This window comes from Onychostruthus taczanowskii, unplaced genomic scaffold (assembly GCF_017590055.1).
Source record: "Onychostruthus taczanowskii isolate IOZ18803 unplaced genomic scaffold, ASM1759005v1 scaffold67, whole genome shotgun sequence".
Lineage (NCBI taxonomy): Eukaryota > Metazoa > Chordata > Aves > Passeriformes > Passeridae > Onychostruthus > Onychostruthus taczanowskii.
Genome location: NW_024504455.1, coordinates 5,178,051 through 5,194,671, shown reverse-complemented (window position 1 = coordinate 5,194,671; position 16,621 = coordinate 5,178,051). Strand labels below are relative to the sequence as shown.

The window sequence follows — 16,621 nt, the reverse complement described above, 5'->3', positions numbered from 1 at the left end:
AAAAGTAAACCCACATAAGTTAATTTCAAATGTTTTAAAATACTATCATATAGAATATTTTGCATAAAGGCAGGTGATAGGCCTGCCTTACCAATACTACTGTGGTATCTAAAATCATTCTTTTATAATTCCTTCTGTGAGTCAAGGTAACACATTGTTCCTGAGCCTCACTTTGTTTCAGAGCAACTGAGGCTCAGATAAAAAGCAGAACACTTTGCCAAAGTGCACTTCAAGGCATTTGTTGAATGGCAAGGATTTCAATCTGATTTTCCATGCTTATTCCCTGAAAAACACCTTGCTCCCAAGGGGTGCCACCAGCATGCTGTCCTGGAGGAGCACCTCCCCACCCTCTGAGCCTTACGTGCTGCTGTCCGCAGACCAAGCAGAGCAAGCGCAAGGTTTCCTGATTTTGCTCGGCCGTGAGGTGCAAAAAACCCCTTTCCACTTTAAGTATTGAAATGGATGTTGAAGGAACAGACCCCGTGCTGCCTCCTTGGCCCAGGTGACAAGAGCAGGGCTTTGATGAGAGGCTGCTCCCAGCGAGGGGAACTCTGTGATTTTGCTCTGCCCAGCACCACGGGCTCGCTGCTGCCGCTGGCACCGGACCCAGACGTGCTGGTGTCAGAGAAAAGCTGTCACAGTGGGCTCTGAATTCATGAATCTCAACTCCATGGGAGGAGGAGCAGCCTGCTAAAGGTTTCCAGAAGGCAAGGAAGGCAAAAAACACTGCTTCTCAGAGCTCAAAGATTCCTAGCTGTTTCTTTAATGTGCCTGTGTCTCCTCTAGCTAGTGTCTTGTAAACTGGAGCTGGGGTTTAACAGCCCGGTTTCAAATCAACAAAAGCACTAAATCATGTCTTAGGTCTCAAAACCTGCTTACATGTTTTACTGAATTAAGGGCTCTAACACCCTTGAAATACCCACACTTGGCTTCACAGCTCTCACTAACAATTTCTGGTTTTCAGCAGAAAGTAATGTCTGCTACTTGCATGTCGGTAACGGTATTGTTAGAAATGTTGATTAGATAGTCATAACCAAAATTTCACTGACTAGCAAAAGCTTCTGCATCAAAGAGGGTGTCATCATGTTTTTGAAAGGCATCTTTATTTTTAATCAGTTTCAGCATTCAGAATACTTCAGAGAGAAATATCACGTCCCTTACACATCTGTAATGTAAAGGCAACAGACTTATTAGGGAAGAAGGGAAGAAGGGAAGAAGAAAAATTTCTCAGCAGGCATTAGGAAAAGTTGTGTTAGTTCCAGATTTGTTTAGAACATTATTTTCTACTTTCACAATTTGTCTTCTTGACTTCCTAAAGGGAGGACTAAGTTTTTAGAGGTCTTTTAAAAAGGAAATGTCATTTAATGAACCACTTCAGTTAAGTAAGAGTGGATGCTAAGTGAGGCAGACTAATGAGACAATTTAAGGTGAAGGGTTTATATAGCAAATCTCATGCAGTTAGAATAAGAACTGAGTAGGGAAAGAAAGGAAAAGTTGTTGGGATGATCACATAGGAGATGAGAAGAATATTTCTAGATTTTTCTTAGGCTCATAATGATTCCAAGACCTTTTTTCCAGACATATGTCTAGGTGGAAAAAAAATTTAACCACTGCAGTACAAAAATTCTTTTCTTTTAAGAGCAGTACAACAGTAAGAGTGTATTGCTCAGCTTTAGAGCAAGAATTTACAAGGCCAAAACTCTCCTTGATTTATACAGTGTCCTGCTACACTTTCTGGGCAGAATGAATGTGCAATAAGAACCATGACAATGTAATAGGGTAGACCAGAAATATCCATCCTTTGACTAGGAGATGATATTTGGCTTTTTCTTTTTAAATAAGCCTTATATTCTCAATTTTGAATTAATTTTGTTGTTGATCTGTGAGCTATAAAGCTCAAGAAACTGTAAATCATAAGAAAAGCCCTTCAAACAATTAGCTGCTCTGTGAATGTCCTCCAGATATTTTTTCCCCAACCTTTCTTTCTTAAGTTTTTAAAAGACCTTCAGTAATGTACTATATTTTGATTGTCTACATGTTGCAGCCACTATTGCAAGGAGAGCTGTAAAATAAATAATGAAATGGCAGCATCGTTGGCGATTTTTTCCTTTTAATTTGTGTTATTGTGTTTTTGAGGTTTCTGGTTGGGATTTTTCTTAAATGAACTATATGAATTTCCCTGAACTACGGAATTTTTATTTTCTTTTCTGCAGACAGTATATAATTTGAAACTATTGACATATTTTGTAGGATTTTTCTCATTTTTAAAGTTCTCCTCTAGAACTTTACTGATACTTATTTCCCCAGTGTTAGACTTTCTACAGCTTTCCAGCATCTGGAACAAGCTCAGGCTGCTATTAAATTGGGTCTGCCATCTTCAAACAGTGTGAGCACAATCAGTATTTAGTAAAATAAACATGGCCCCATTATTTCTTAATGCCTTGCTTAACAGCTTTAAGATTAGACCACATCCCCCATGCTCCCAGTAGGCAGCACTTTAACAGTGAGTAATATTTCTGTCTGCCGTTGTCAAGTAATCCCAAATGTAAGTAATTTACAGGCTGGCATTAGGAACTGTTACAAGAGACATATTGTAATATGTCACTGAAAATCAGCCTGCCTCTGCACATTTGATCAACAGCCAGATGGAGGCTTTTATCACATTTATTTAATCTGAAATATACATAGTAATTACAGTGGACCTCTGGATTCTCGGTCCTCATCGCTGTCTCAGGAGAAGGTAGGAAATGAATCTGTCAGCTGCAGGCTGCTGGGGATGTGACCCCCTTGGTAGAATCTGGGTGTGTTACAGCTAGTGGTGCTGACAGTGGAGATCATGCTACTGGAAATTATTGCATGTTGCAAAGTTAAAAAAAAAAAAAAAAAAAAAAGGGGCCCATAAACCAAAGACTGCGGAACTTTATTTTTTAATGAATACAGAAAGCCTTTAGGAAAGCAAAGACCAGTGTTACTCTTAGCAAACCCATTACCAATCGATGGCTTTAAGAGCAAACAATCTCTTACTAATAGCTGGATGGTATTTAACTTAAAGGCATCTGAAAACAACAGGCTTAATGTTCCCAGAGGAGAATTTGGTTAAGATATTGAATTCCATCAAGCATGTCATTATTAAAAGGGGAAAATATTGTTGTTTCCATTAGTACAGGGTTGGCATATAAAGAACAGATAGCATTCGATTAAACCACAAGGGAAAAAATCAAACAAATTGAAGGTGGTTTTATCTATTGGGCAGGAACTTCACAAATGGATTTGCCATTGTCACAAAGAATTTTATAAGATTTTGTGCCCTAATTAGAGCAGCTATAGAAGATGCCTCACATATTAATGGTGGTGCTGACCTTATAAATAATTTACCCCTCATTTCTGTTGCTCTGTGCATTACAGCAGGCTATCTCTGCTAATGTCTCCCTCATCTCTCTTTCTGAGATGAGCTGGATCAGTCAACATCCTCTTTTGGATCAGTTACTACCCTAACCACAAGCATGCATGGCTAATCTGGAGATCCATTGACAGATAAAATATACTATTGACTGCCAAAGAGGCTCTTCTATTACAGTTACTCTCACTGAGTAGTCCCATGACAGATTAAATTGCTGTTCAGCCTGAATAAGGTGTCAGATTCTGGCTGTAAGTGGCTGGTTTACTGGGGTGTTTTGATGTCATTATAGGCTTATAATTAGTCTAATCTGATTTGGTAAGAAAAAAATTAGTATGACAAGCATAAAGAATTCATTTGAACAATAGGTTTTCTTCCACCACAGAACTAAGTTTTAATTAGAGCTGTTCTTCAGTTAAATTAAATCTGCCCTTCTTGGTTTTAAACCTCTCATGAACATATTCAGTACAACATACCTTGTACAACTGTGAGTCTGTTGTTGCCTCTCTGATCTTTACCCATCTTTACCTGTTCTCAACTAACTTTACATGGGTGGCTCTGCCTTACTTTGACAAAACTTCTCCTCCCCAGCTTCTGCCATCAGGACCAGCTTTGTCTCTCTCTCTCTCTCCTGATCCTCTCCATCCATTTGTTTCATGACTGAAAGTGTGTCATTCTCCCACTGCCTACTTGTGGTGGTGTTTACTATTTGAGCTCTGCAGCGGTACTGATTAGCTCTGAGAAGAGTGAGGGAGTTCCTTTAACAGTTAGCATGGAAAACAAGGTGGTAAAAAAGCCACAGTGGAAATATTTATGCCACTTTCCAGTGGGTTTTAGCTCCTGGGGCTTACTTCAGTTAGCAGGGGAAGCTTTGAGCGATCCCTTCAGTGCTTTGAGTGATCACTCTCTCAGCAATCTCCTTGTAATTCCTAATGTGCATTATGGTGATAATGAGTTGCTTTTCCCTGAAATGTGAATGCTGAGACTGCCAGGGACCATCTGAGTCTGGCCCCAGCCCCTGTGATGGCAGCCAGCAGCAGATGCCCACGCTCAGTCTGCTCCCTTCCCACCCGTCCTGGTCATGTTTGCTCCAGCAAATCAAGGTCTGTGGGAAGTGACCAAAAGCCACAGATTAAAGATGCTCTAAGAAAGGGAGAAGAAAGTGGCATCTCCAGTTTCTGTATTAATGAGAGAATGATTTATTATTTACATAAATAATTAACTTCTGGTGACAGGAAAAGGAGCTGTGTGCACACTAACTCCATCTGGTCTCTGGTCTTTTTTGACAAAGAAAACCAAGAGCAGGGATTTTCCTGTATTAATTGATGGAAAGTCATCAAAAGAAAGATGACACTTCCAAAATGTGGTTTTTTCTCCCAAAGTAGGAAGTCATGATTCTCATTTTTCTAGACAGAGGTTCTTCTTTGGTTTTTGGTGTTTGTGGGTCTTTTTTTCTTTTTGTTTGTTTGTTTTTGGGGTTTTTTTGTTGTTTAGGTTTTTTTACTAGTGCCTAATAGGTGGATGTTTCCAAAGTCCAATCTTTTTTTACTGCAATGAAGGCACTGAGCATTCTGGAGCTTCACAAGATGAAAATTAAAATGCTGGAACAGTTGACTCATTCAACTTAACAGGGAAATTTTCATGTCATTTGTGCCAGTTGTGTCTTTTCCTACAGCCTACAGAAGTTATAGCTGGATGGACAAGTATTTCTTCAAACCCAGAATTGACTTAATTATCCTCTACAGAAAATAAGAGGAAGGCAAAATATTGCAGATTTCAGTTCTTTTTTTCCTAAGACAAAGTCTGAAGCAATTAATTAGTTTATTGACAGCCAAAAATATAATGTTGTCAATAAGAAAAGTCTTTTATGTGCTCTAATTAGAGGAACTGTTCCCTTCAGGAAACTGGAGCTGTTACAGCAGCATTAAGGAAAAAAAGAAGAGAAAGGAAAAAAATCTTACAAAAAAATAACACAGGCACAAAATAGGGAAGAAGGCTCTAAAAAAAGCCTGAAAAATATTGTTAAACTTTTCATCTTAATGTTGTAGGTATACAGCTCTCTTCTAAGCATTAAAATAAAATACATTTGCAAAATAAATAGATATGGGTAATGCTTTTATTCACTTTGACAAGGGCTACCTGCTCACAAATATATATCAGGACACATTTGCATTTTTCTCTCCACTGAAAGAAGTCTTGGCTTCATGAGAACAACAGGAGCTCTTCGAAAGGAGCTGTGGTTTCAGCTGCTGAAATATTAGTGTAGAACTTTTATCTTTCTGGGACATAGGCTCTTCTTAATAGGAATGTATATAAAATTCAGTACTGTGAAAAAAAACATAACACCCCACTTAGAGGCAAAATGGGCCAAATGTGCTACTGCAGTAGCATGGGAAGAAAAGGCTAGCAATTCTTTTGAAGGTTTAGAAGTATTTTTTTCTGCCTGTCTTTGCTATGGTTGATGATGTTCTACTATTAAAATAGCAGTTTATATGTGTTGTATATTAGTGCAATGTTTTGTTCTTCTTTGCTTCAGGCACTGAAGGATAAAGAAGCTTGTCACGTATTTTAAGTTCGGAATTGGTTAATAACAAAACGCATTTTCAACAAATTTCACAACCAGCCCCTTTGGGCAGCTACTCTTTGCAATTCAAATGAAGGTGCAGAAAGTTTCTTTTCCCTCTTAACAATAGTTTCACAAGTTTGGCATACATGTACTTTAATGGTTAGTAGTATATTACCAAAAGAGATTAAAAACACCTGTTTCAGCCTTCCAGGCCATGCAAGAGAAATTGAACTCTGGGGTGCCCAAATTAAGATGCTAAAATGGGTAAATTCTACTTAATTAGCATTTATCACAGACAGCACTACTGCCACTTTTCCTAAGGCAAATACCTTGTCAGCTATCACTTCTGTCTAACCTTCTATCCATAATGTGATACAATTCCCACTTTAGTCTTTTTTCCTACTGATGTAAAACCAGATCTTTGAGGTTCTGTTTTGAGGGTTTTGTTTCGAGGTTTTTTTGTTTGGAGGTTTTTAGCTTGTTTGTTTTGATTTTTTTTAAGTTTTACCTTTCCCCCCGCCCCCCCCCCCAAACTTGCACTGGTGGGACAATTAAATATTTTATGAACCCTATGGCTATATCTTGGCAATGACATTAGTCTGAATACATTTCAGTACCCAAGTTTGTGCCATAAGCTGCAAAAAGAAATCTTCTCTGGTTTCCATGAGATTGTGGCTTGTGACTTTTTAACTGAATTATGGAAATACTGTAGTGTGAGCTGAGATGAGAAGGAAGAGAAGCATGAAGGGTGGGCTTTGGGGAAAGGAGAAAAAGGTGAGGAAGCAAGGGCTCAGAGGTTATAAATGCCACCTAGCCATGTGAAAACTTCAAACAGGATCTGTGCCACTGGACACCAAAGTATTTGCAATGGAGAGAAACCTCTAATGAAAAATTGATTCTTGGGCAGAGATTTTCACGGAAGCTTTTGTCTCTATTAGGGCTTTTATACAGGCACCCTTCCTACACATTGCCTGATATCTAATAAGCTCTGAGCCCCTGCTGCAAGCTGTCGTCTCAGGTTAGTTACAAGAAAACAAAACTCTTAAGTTCTTTACTGTTTCTTAGAACTTGTAATGGAACCATGGTTCATTTACAACCTTTACACGGTTGTAAAGGAATTTGAACAGAGTGAAAGAGAATAATCACACAAGCTCTCCTTTCCTTGGGAAATTAAGCTGATATGAAGAAAAAATTGACTGGGGAATATTTCTAGTGTAATTTACATTCACTGATGGACTCCATAAATCCTGTAACTACTCTTCCCCCATAGTTGTTGCAGTTTGGTCTCTGCTGGTTAAGACACTTCAAAGGAGTGCAGGTTTAGAAATCTCATGATTTGAACCTTCTTGATAGATTTTCTCCCGAAATCTTCACAGTCTACCACCACTCATTTGCACATTTACTTGCACTGTTTCAACAGCCTTTCAAATAAGACAGAGCTATTTATTTAATTTTTGCACTATTTGGGGTTTCCCACCCTAAAATGCACGTTGCTTTACTGATCGGATTTGGGCAAAGCACTTAAAACAATACCTTTTGCAAAAATATGAAATATTAGTGAGTTGTACTGAGGGTTATAACAAGTCCCTGAATAAAAAGGAATCAGGAGTCATTTTAAGAGATTTTTCTGCCATATAAATTGTAACACAGAGCTATGCCAAAGGATTCCTTATTGGAGCAATTCTGCTTTGCAACAGCATTTGATTATTCATGAAATCAGTAGAAGTGACTGTAGGCTGGTGGTTTCACTACTTGTGTGAGAAATGGGACAGCCCTTTCTTTTCCCAGCCTTAAGGAACAGTAATTTATGAATTATACATATACTTAATAATTCTTCACTTTGTGAATGCTATTTAAGCTCCACAGCAAATTAGGCTATTTCCAATTTTTTGTATAGTAGAAATGGTCAAAACAAATTATTATTTTGGATGCCTCAAAACCTAGGTCATCTCATGCTCAGAGTGACTTTTTTAAAACTTCCGTATATGAGCCAAAAATACATATTGATAAAGTTCTGCAAAAGAGAGGCCTACTTGAGCACATATTCCCCAAAATATGCCATTTCAGCATTGACAAATGTTGTTGTTTTGCCTTTGCTCAGGAAAGGGTTATCTGACCCATTCCTGCAGCCTGCTCAGTCAAGTCAACTCTGCATAAATAAGAAGGAAAATTATGCATGAAGAAACTGAAATTAGGTGAATAATTAACATACACTTTATGCAAAAGCATGAAAAACTATTCCAAAATTTCTCTGCATAACTAAAGTGTGAGTTCATATTAAAATATTCTACATTGAAACTTTGTCAGCAGGTCACAAAAAGCACATATCTACTTATTTATTAAGTCTAAGGTTTATCTGATGTGTTTCATCTCTTAAAAAATGAGGGGTTTTTCCCCTCTTAGTCATTTTAAGAGTGTTATTTTAGTGTGTGTTATTTAATTTAAGTGTATTCACAGTTTGTGAACAAACAGTAACAGGGAAACCCCAGAAGCTGAAAATGGGGAAATTTTTGCAGCACTGGCAATCAGTACTTTGAAGACAGTTTCTAAATTTGGGGGGGAGGGGGAGGGGAAGAGCAAATAAAAGAGAATGGTGAGGTTTTGTGTCACTTTTTTTTTTAGTTTCTTAGTTTCATCAAAGGACGAAATAAGCAGAAAAAATAACTGATCTCTGAAGATACAGTCTGATTGCAAAATTGTATTTCCACTGTTTCAGGCCATAGGTACTGTAGCTGCCTGTGTTCATGCAGTAAAAAACAGTATGTATTAAAACAGTAACAGTGTAATATTTTTTATTATTATTATTTAATGGAAACAGCTGAATTATAAGTATTTCTTGCACAGTTGCATACCTAAGATTTCAATTTGCTGGAGTTGTGTGTATGGCAGGGTAGGATTTACTTGGTAAATTCCATTAAGTTTAAAATGTGAATTTAAAAATAATCTGAATAGTATTCTGTTTTTTGGAAAGCACACTGTGGAGTGGTCAGTGGTTTCAGGAACTTTACTGGCAGTTACTAAGACTCGTGCCCAGAACACTTGAATGATTATGCATGTTCATTGTAGATACTAAAATACAAAAAAGTGTAGCTTCCAAATCCCTGTATTTCTGTCTTTCAGATACTGCTTGGGCACATTTTGAAATAGTAATTATTTATACCATGATAGAAAGCCCCAAATCTATAATTCACTCATGGGGCTTAGGTCGCTTCATGAAAGGCAAAAGTATGGTGCATTTCTCTGTATGCATAATGTAGAGCATGTTTATATTTAATGCTAGCATTATTTTTCTATGAGGAGACTATTCATGAGGTATGCTTCCTGTTCAGAATATTGTTTATGTTGTGTAGATTTTCATTTTGAGATGGAAAAAAGGTTTGTTTCCAAAGAAAATATTGGCCGCTTTTAAGAATCTTTATTTCCTTTGCTTCCATCTTTTCCTTTCTCTTCTTCCTTTCCTTTGTCCTTTTTAACAAAGGAATTGTTTGCTGGTAATATAGTAGTAATAGGTTATGCATAACTTTTTGGGGGTTTTCTCTGGACAAACTTCTCCATCAATACCAACCAATCTAATCTGGCTTTGGTAGCAAGGTTGAAAATAGAGTAAAAAATATGCTGCTACTTTTGTAGTCCAATGAATACCTTCATTAATTTTAATGTTAAAAAAATTCAGCCTATGGCAGTATTGGAATCTCATTAATCCACACTAATAGGTGGAAGCCTTGTGTTTAGGCTGGCTTTGGGTCACCTCCTGTAGTCACAGCAGGTGTGTCAGAGGAGGAGTGAGTCACTCTGAGTTGGAAGCACCAGAGGATAAAAAAACAGAGATGTATTTATCTCAGTGTATTGTGAGGGTTTTTATCTGTAATGTTTATTACAGCTCACACAGGACATGTGTTGTAAGTCTGGGTATTGAGCTAAGGCTGTGCACTTCAATCAGCTTTGCAAAAATGCCTGTAGATAAAGTTCTGTGCTAACCCTTCTCTGGATTATGCTCTGCATCAGGAAGTATATTATCCCTTAAAAGATCTCCTTCTATTTTTCAGTGTTACTGGCAGCACACCAGCAGGAGCCAGTTTTTAGTGGGAAAACATGTTCATGCTGCTCCTGCCCCAGTGCTGCCAAAGAGCATCTCCTGCAGGTCACACACTGCAGGGCCTGGGGACATGGGTGGTCCTCAGAGTCCAAATGGGTCCTGTCCTTTTGCATCTTCTAGATGGCTCAAGCTGACACTCCTGCAGCAAGCTGTCACCTTCCATCTTCTCAAGCAAGCAGCCACCTCGTCCTTGCTCTGCTTGAAAAACAAAGCCCCTGCAAGGCAAGGGAGAGGAAGGCTGAATGCTCCAAGCTCCTGCTTTGGGAAGGCAATGCTCCAGCTCTCTTGATTTCCCCTGTGAGTCTGCTGGTGCACAGGATTTGGGGTCAGATTTAATGACCAAAATGGAACCTATGTCCTGCTGGACGGGTGATGTGTACTCAGCATGGTGCCACCACCAGCAGCACCATGCCAGGAGGATGTGGAGATGGAAGAGGATGCAGGAGACACTTTATAACAGGAGACACTTTATAAAGTGTTTCTAGCTTTTTTGATGCCAAATACCTATTTTTTGCCATCATATCCACAGAAGTTCTATGACCAGTTTCCCCAAAATCCTTGTGGCAGCCAGAAGAGAAAGGCATGGGAGCTCAAAAAGCCAGTGATAAGCGACAAAGTCCTGCCTAACAAGTCCAGTGACTGTTAAGAGCAGAACTGAATCTGTACCAGTGGCTACACCACTCTGTGCTCCAGCAGGCCAGAGAATGTATTTGAAGAATGCTTCACAGTTTGCAAAAGGAAGGGAAAACAGGATTCTTTTCTTTCATCTGTGCAAACTTATATTTATATACATGTGCATTTGTAGATCTTGGAATCATAGAATGGCTTGAGTTGGAAGGGACCTTAAAGATCATCTAGTTCCATAGGCAGGGACACCTTCCACTAGACCAGGTTGCTCAGAGCTCCATCCATCCTGGTCTTGAGCACTTCCAGGGATGGGGCAGCCACACCTTCTCTGGGAAACCTGTGCCAGCACCTCACTGCCCCCACAGTGAAAAATTTCTTACTAAAATCTACTCTAAACCTGCTCTTAGTTTGAAGCTATTTCTCCTTGTCCTATCACTACACACCCTTGTAAATAGCGTCTCTCCATCTTTCTTGCAGGCTCCCTTCAGGTACTGGAAGGCCACAGTTAGGTCACCAGAAAGCCATGTTTTCTCCAGGCTGAACAATCCCAATGCTCTCAGCCTTTTCTCATAGGAGAGGTGCCCAATCCCTCACATAAACTTGGTGGTCTCCTCTGGATTCACTCCAACAGGTCCATGTCCTTCCTGTGCGGGAAACCCCAGAACTGGATGCAGTTCTCCAGATGGGGTCTCAGAAGAGTGGCTCAGAGGGACAGAATCCCAGAATCCCCTCCCTGGCCCTGCTGCCCACAGTGCTTTGGATGCAGCCCAGGACACATTTGGCTTTCTGGGCTGCAAGAGCACAAGGGCAGCTCACCCACCAGCACCCCCAAGTCCTTTTCAGCCAGACTGCTTTGGATCTGTTCATCCCCCAGAAGAGGATTTGCCCTGACCTGGGTGCAGCACCAGCACTTAGCCTTGTTACACCTCGTGAGACTCCCATATCAGATGTACCCACACATCCTACTGCCATGTAGCAGTCCTGGTCAGCAGAAAGTAGTCGTGGTATTATGGAATCACACCTCCTCAGCAGTATCAGAGGCCTTTCTATCATCTTCACAGAGTTACCCTCTTTTATGTGTAAATATTGTTCCTGCCTTTCCCTTTTGCAAAGCAAAGAAGTCGTTTGCAAACTATTTGAAGAATATAAACAACTCCTACAAAGGAAATTCCCTTGCAGCAGTGAGTGGAATGATTGCAGCATACAGTACATGCTAATAACATCTTCAGAGAATTACTATTACTTCATAGCAGAGGCATTTTCATTATAATAGGAACCATGTCATGAACCTCAGATTAAAACTTTACCTTCTGCATTTATCTGTTGAGTCAACAGTCACAGGTTACTGGTTTGTTGTTAAAAACTTGGAAGAATTACTCACCCCAAAGCAGTGCCATTTCCCATGATTGTCTCAGCAACTTTTGTGACACATCGGGCAAACAGAACAGGCAAATGACCAGCACAGAACATTTGAATCTGACAGTATTCCCAGTGCTCTGAGCTGGAAATAGGAACCTGCTGATTCACTCTGCCAATAGCAAATGTGTAGATGACGCCAATTTGTGGGGGGGTGTTGATCTTTTGGAGGGTAGGAGGGTTCTGCAGAGGGACCTGGACAGGCTGGTCGATGGGCTGAATACAACAGCATGAGGTCTAACAACACCAAAGTGCAAGCTGTGCCAGAGGAGGCTTAATTTGGACATTGGGAAGAAGTTCTTCACAGAAAGAGTGATTGGGCTGGCTAGGGAAGTGGTGGAGTCACCATCCCAGGAGGTGTTTAAGTGACTGGATGTGGCACTCAGTGCCATGGACTGCTTGACAAGGTCGTGTTGCTTTATTTGTTGGGCTTGATGATCTCAAAGATATTTTCCATCCCAGCTGACTCTGTGATTCTGTGATATCTATTACAGCTTGGTGTAATAGATATCACACACTGGGTGTTAATTGAGCATTTGTAGGAAATTCACAAACTGATGCTTGAGTCTGAATGCTGAGTTTCAGTTTGCCTGATACCTTTATCTAACCAAATCCATGCAGACTCAGCCATGTGCAGAGGAACTTGGCACAGCTGCACTTTATCTGCCTTTTCATTTCTGGTGCAAGAGGGTAGGAATGAGAGGAAGAGAACATATAAGGGTTCCCCACTGAGAATCAATTCTATAAATTATTTATTATGCAGACACTATTCTGCTGATGCTATCTGATCCCCAATTCTCACTTCCTTGTTTTTCCTTCTATAAATAGCTGGGGCCAGGTTTTCAGTTGTAAAATGACTAGGACAAAGCTAGGGACCTTTTTCATTTAATAACCTCTGCCAAAGAAGAATAGGGTAATATTTTTCATAACTGTGATGTCCTCAGGGTTTTAACAATCTGGGAATACAAGCAGCACTGTGCTGTTGATAAGATACTGGGAGTAAAAGTGGGAATAACGGTGCTGAATATTAAAGAGGGAAATGCCCTATTTTCAGGATGATCACTATAAAACTTGGTATTGTGAATTTTCCTGTCATTTTTTTTTTCTCTGTGTGGGACCACTTTTGCTTTTTTGTCTCTCCCTCTAGATCCAAATGCTTTGGCTGGACAGACTGGACCTGATCACGCTCTTATAGGAGGAATAGTGGCTGTAGTTGTCTTTGTAACACTATGTTCTATAATTCTCCTTGGTCGGTACCTGGCAAGACATAAAGGTAGGACACATTTGATGGAAGTTCAATCACTCTTGAAAGCAAGACATGATTTCACCTGGGAGTGCCATTGCCTTTCAACTTCCCCCCCTCTGCTGAATGATTGGAAGAAAAAATAGTTCTCAGTCCAGTCACAAGTGAAGTCCGTGTGAATTTTAACCAGGTTTCCAGTGGGCTGGCCAAGGCAAAGGACATGGAGTTAGTGCATGCCTAAGGTCATCTTATAAATCAGTGATGTAGAGAGACCGAGGGGTAAGATTGCCCCTTGGTTTTGCATCTTAACTCCTGATACTTGATTACATGTTCTCATCATGTTCTCATAGTTTTAACTACCATATCAGCTCAGCAGAATATATATGCGTTGAGTGAACAAAATTTACATTTTAATGGATTTTGCTAGTATTTCAAGTATATGTTTAAAAGATAATATTAGAAGCCAGTAGTGAGTTTTCAAATCAGTTTATCAATGATCCTGCTGGAATAAGGGGTTCATTCCTGGGGCTAGCTTTAGTTTATTCTGTGGTTTTACCTTGATAATTCTGGTCCCTTCATTTTCAGTCCCCTCTACCTAAAGATAACAGGAATGGAGTGACACTGACTTCTGACTTCTCTGTGATTTGATTTTGACCTAGTTAGTTCCAAAATCATGCCTTGAGATTTAGCCTTTGTACAGCTTGCAGGCCTATTGCTAAAACTCAGTTGATTCCCTTTCCACCCCCCTCAAAAAAAAAAAAAAAAAAAAATCGAGAATGAAGGCTGGTATTAATTCAGTAACTCTCCTTATCGGTAGGATAATCATACACCTAACAAACATGAATTGATAAAAAATATTTTTAGAATTTGATTATTCTACCTGGGAGAAAATCAGAATTTTTTTTAATGAGCCAGTGAAAGTGTGTCTCTTTTGTTTTACTTTCCTGAATGAACGGTTGTACATCTTATGCCAGCACAAATAATGATTTTCACTAAGGGAAATTTTATTATTGTACACATTTCTTCTTTTCTTTCATTTCCAGAGTATAAAAATAGCTGTGATAATATAATATGAGTTGGTTCAGTTACTAAAACTGCCTCAATTTTGTAACTCTTGGAACCTACTATGATACAATTCTGTAAAAATAAAGCATAGATGTGATCAAGAAAAAACAGAAATACAAATGATCAGTGGCCATTAAAGAGAAAAAAAAAGCACTTTTATGAATCTCTAAGTCTTCAAAATTGTCTTGTTTTTGATGGATAACTATTTCATGAAATAACCAAGATTTTATCACTTATTGTATATTTTAAAAATATGTTGCATATTACTGCAGTTGGATAAAGTGGAGTTTTATTAAAATATTTCCTTAATTTGTTGTGGATATACTAGAGTTTGCATATATGCCTTTACCAGTGTAAATATCTGTGTAAATATTTCTTAAGCAAATTGGAAAGCTGAACACACCATTATGATGTATACTAAAAACTGTGTAAAAATATTTTTCATTCATTAAAAAATTGGAGTACATTGTTTGAAATGTACTTCCTATAATGCAGTGTAAAAAAAAAAAAAAACCAAACCTAATCTTTCTCCTTTTCTTTTCTTTTCTCTTGTACTGATCCCTACAGGAACATATTTAACAAATGAAGCAAAAGGAGCTGAAGATGCACCTGATGCCGACACAGCCATTATCAATGCAGAAGGCAGCCAAGTCAATGCAGAGGAGAAAAAAGAGTATTTCATTTAGATGCAGAGCTAGAATCTTGGAGTTTTACTTATCAGGCTGACTGCTGGAGAAAACTGGCTATCATTTCTTAGAATTCATTTCTGCCATCTTCTGCTATCTTTATTAACTCACATACCTGCTATAAGTAGCCAGTTTATGCCAACAATCAGCTGTTGACATCATCATTCTATAATTACAGTATCATGCATAAAACAGGACATTTCTTATTGCCTAAAAATCATATCCACTGCTCTCTTAACATACAGTGCTTGAATATACAGCCTTAACAATGTTAATCATCTTCTTAATCCAAGTTTTCTACATCTTTAAGTGTTATGCAGCTTTCTTTTCCGGTTTTCTTTTATCATGTCCCTACTAGTATGTCATAGAACAAAATTCATAACAAGTACTATTAGGTAAGGTCCTAATTTACTTACAGAAAATGTTAAGTCTAAGATTAGAGGTTTACAAAGAATCATTTATATTGGTCTATCTATAGTTCAAAAAGCAACTTGTTTTTGAAACATATGCCCTTGGAAACACAAATTGAACTCTGTTTAGTATAGTTTCTCATTTGTTTGGATTTGGTAGGTAAAAAGATCAGTCCAGTGAATTTTTTGGGGTGTTTTGCTTTGTTTTGTTATGATTTAAATGGTACCTTGACAACAGTGCCATGTTTCAGTGGTGAAAACATGCTGAATAGATATACAGATTCTACAAAGTTAGGTTAATAGAGCTTCTTTTGAAACAATTTGTCCTGCCCTTTTACTGGCTTTTGGTATCACAAAGATTAGAGAACTTGCTGAGTAATTTATGTTTTTATAATTTATTTGCTAAACATGAACTCACCTGCCTACTCAAATTTGATGTGTTCATGGGGCACAATTGCAAGGCATTTTAGTATCTGTATATAGTGCATATAATAAATTCAATTAAACATTATTTGATACATATTCAACTTTTTTGGCAGTAGCTGAGTCAGTCACAAGTAAGCATTTTCTAATGTCCATTATATCCCTTTAGATATGACTCAAAATCAATATTCTGAGTAGATAACATGTGTTAGTATTTTTTTGTCTGTATGTCCTAGCACTGTTCAGCAGCAAACTTTTCTAGTTCTTGTTAATTTTTTCTTTGTTATACAATGGAAGCACAATGTTATATGGAAAGGTAGTTTTAAGCTAACAACCAGTGCACAGCCTCAGGTTTTAAATTACAACCACATTTGATTACTATCCTTAAAAAGTACTATTGAGTTGCTAAAATTCTCAGTTTTAATTTGGCAGTTCCAGAGCTGCTTCTCTATGTTGGTTTGCCAAAAAAAAAAAAAAAAAAAAAAACAAAAAAAAAAGTAAAAATAGAAGTGTTAAAACAAAAGATATATGTTTTGTGTATACAGTAAATGGACTAATTCTTTATATTAAATTCCTGTCTATGCATTTTGTGAGGTACAAACTTATGTCACCGTGAATGATAGAGAATTCCTGCCATGCTTTTAGCTCCACAGTGAAGGTCTCTGTTTGGATTATTTCTGAATTTTTTTTTT

The 16,621-nt window shown here is 38.4% G+C and overlaps 1 protein-coding gene across 1 annotated transcript in view; it reads left to right on the top strand.

The window, feature by feature from the left end:
- The window catches only part of CADM2 (cell adhesion molecule 2), a 575,572-nt gene extending 559,157 nt beyond the window's left edge, over nucleotides 1-16,415 (top strand). Inside the window, exons 9-10 of the mRNA XM_041420933.1 lie at nucleotides 13,250-13,375; nucleotides 14,978-16,415. Coding sequence (XP_041276867.1) covers nucleotides 13,250-13,375; nucleotides 14,978-15,096 — 245 coding nt within the window. The 3' untranslated portion in view covers nucleotides 15,097-16,415. The remainder of the gene's footprint in view (nucleotides 1-13,249; nucleotides 13,376-14,977) is intronic.
- The last annotated feature ends 206 nt before the right edge of the window (nucleotides 16,416-16,621 follow it).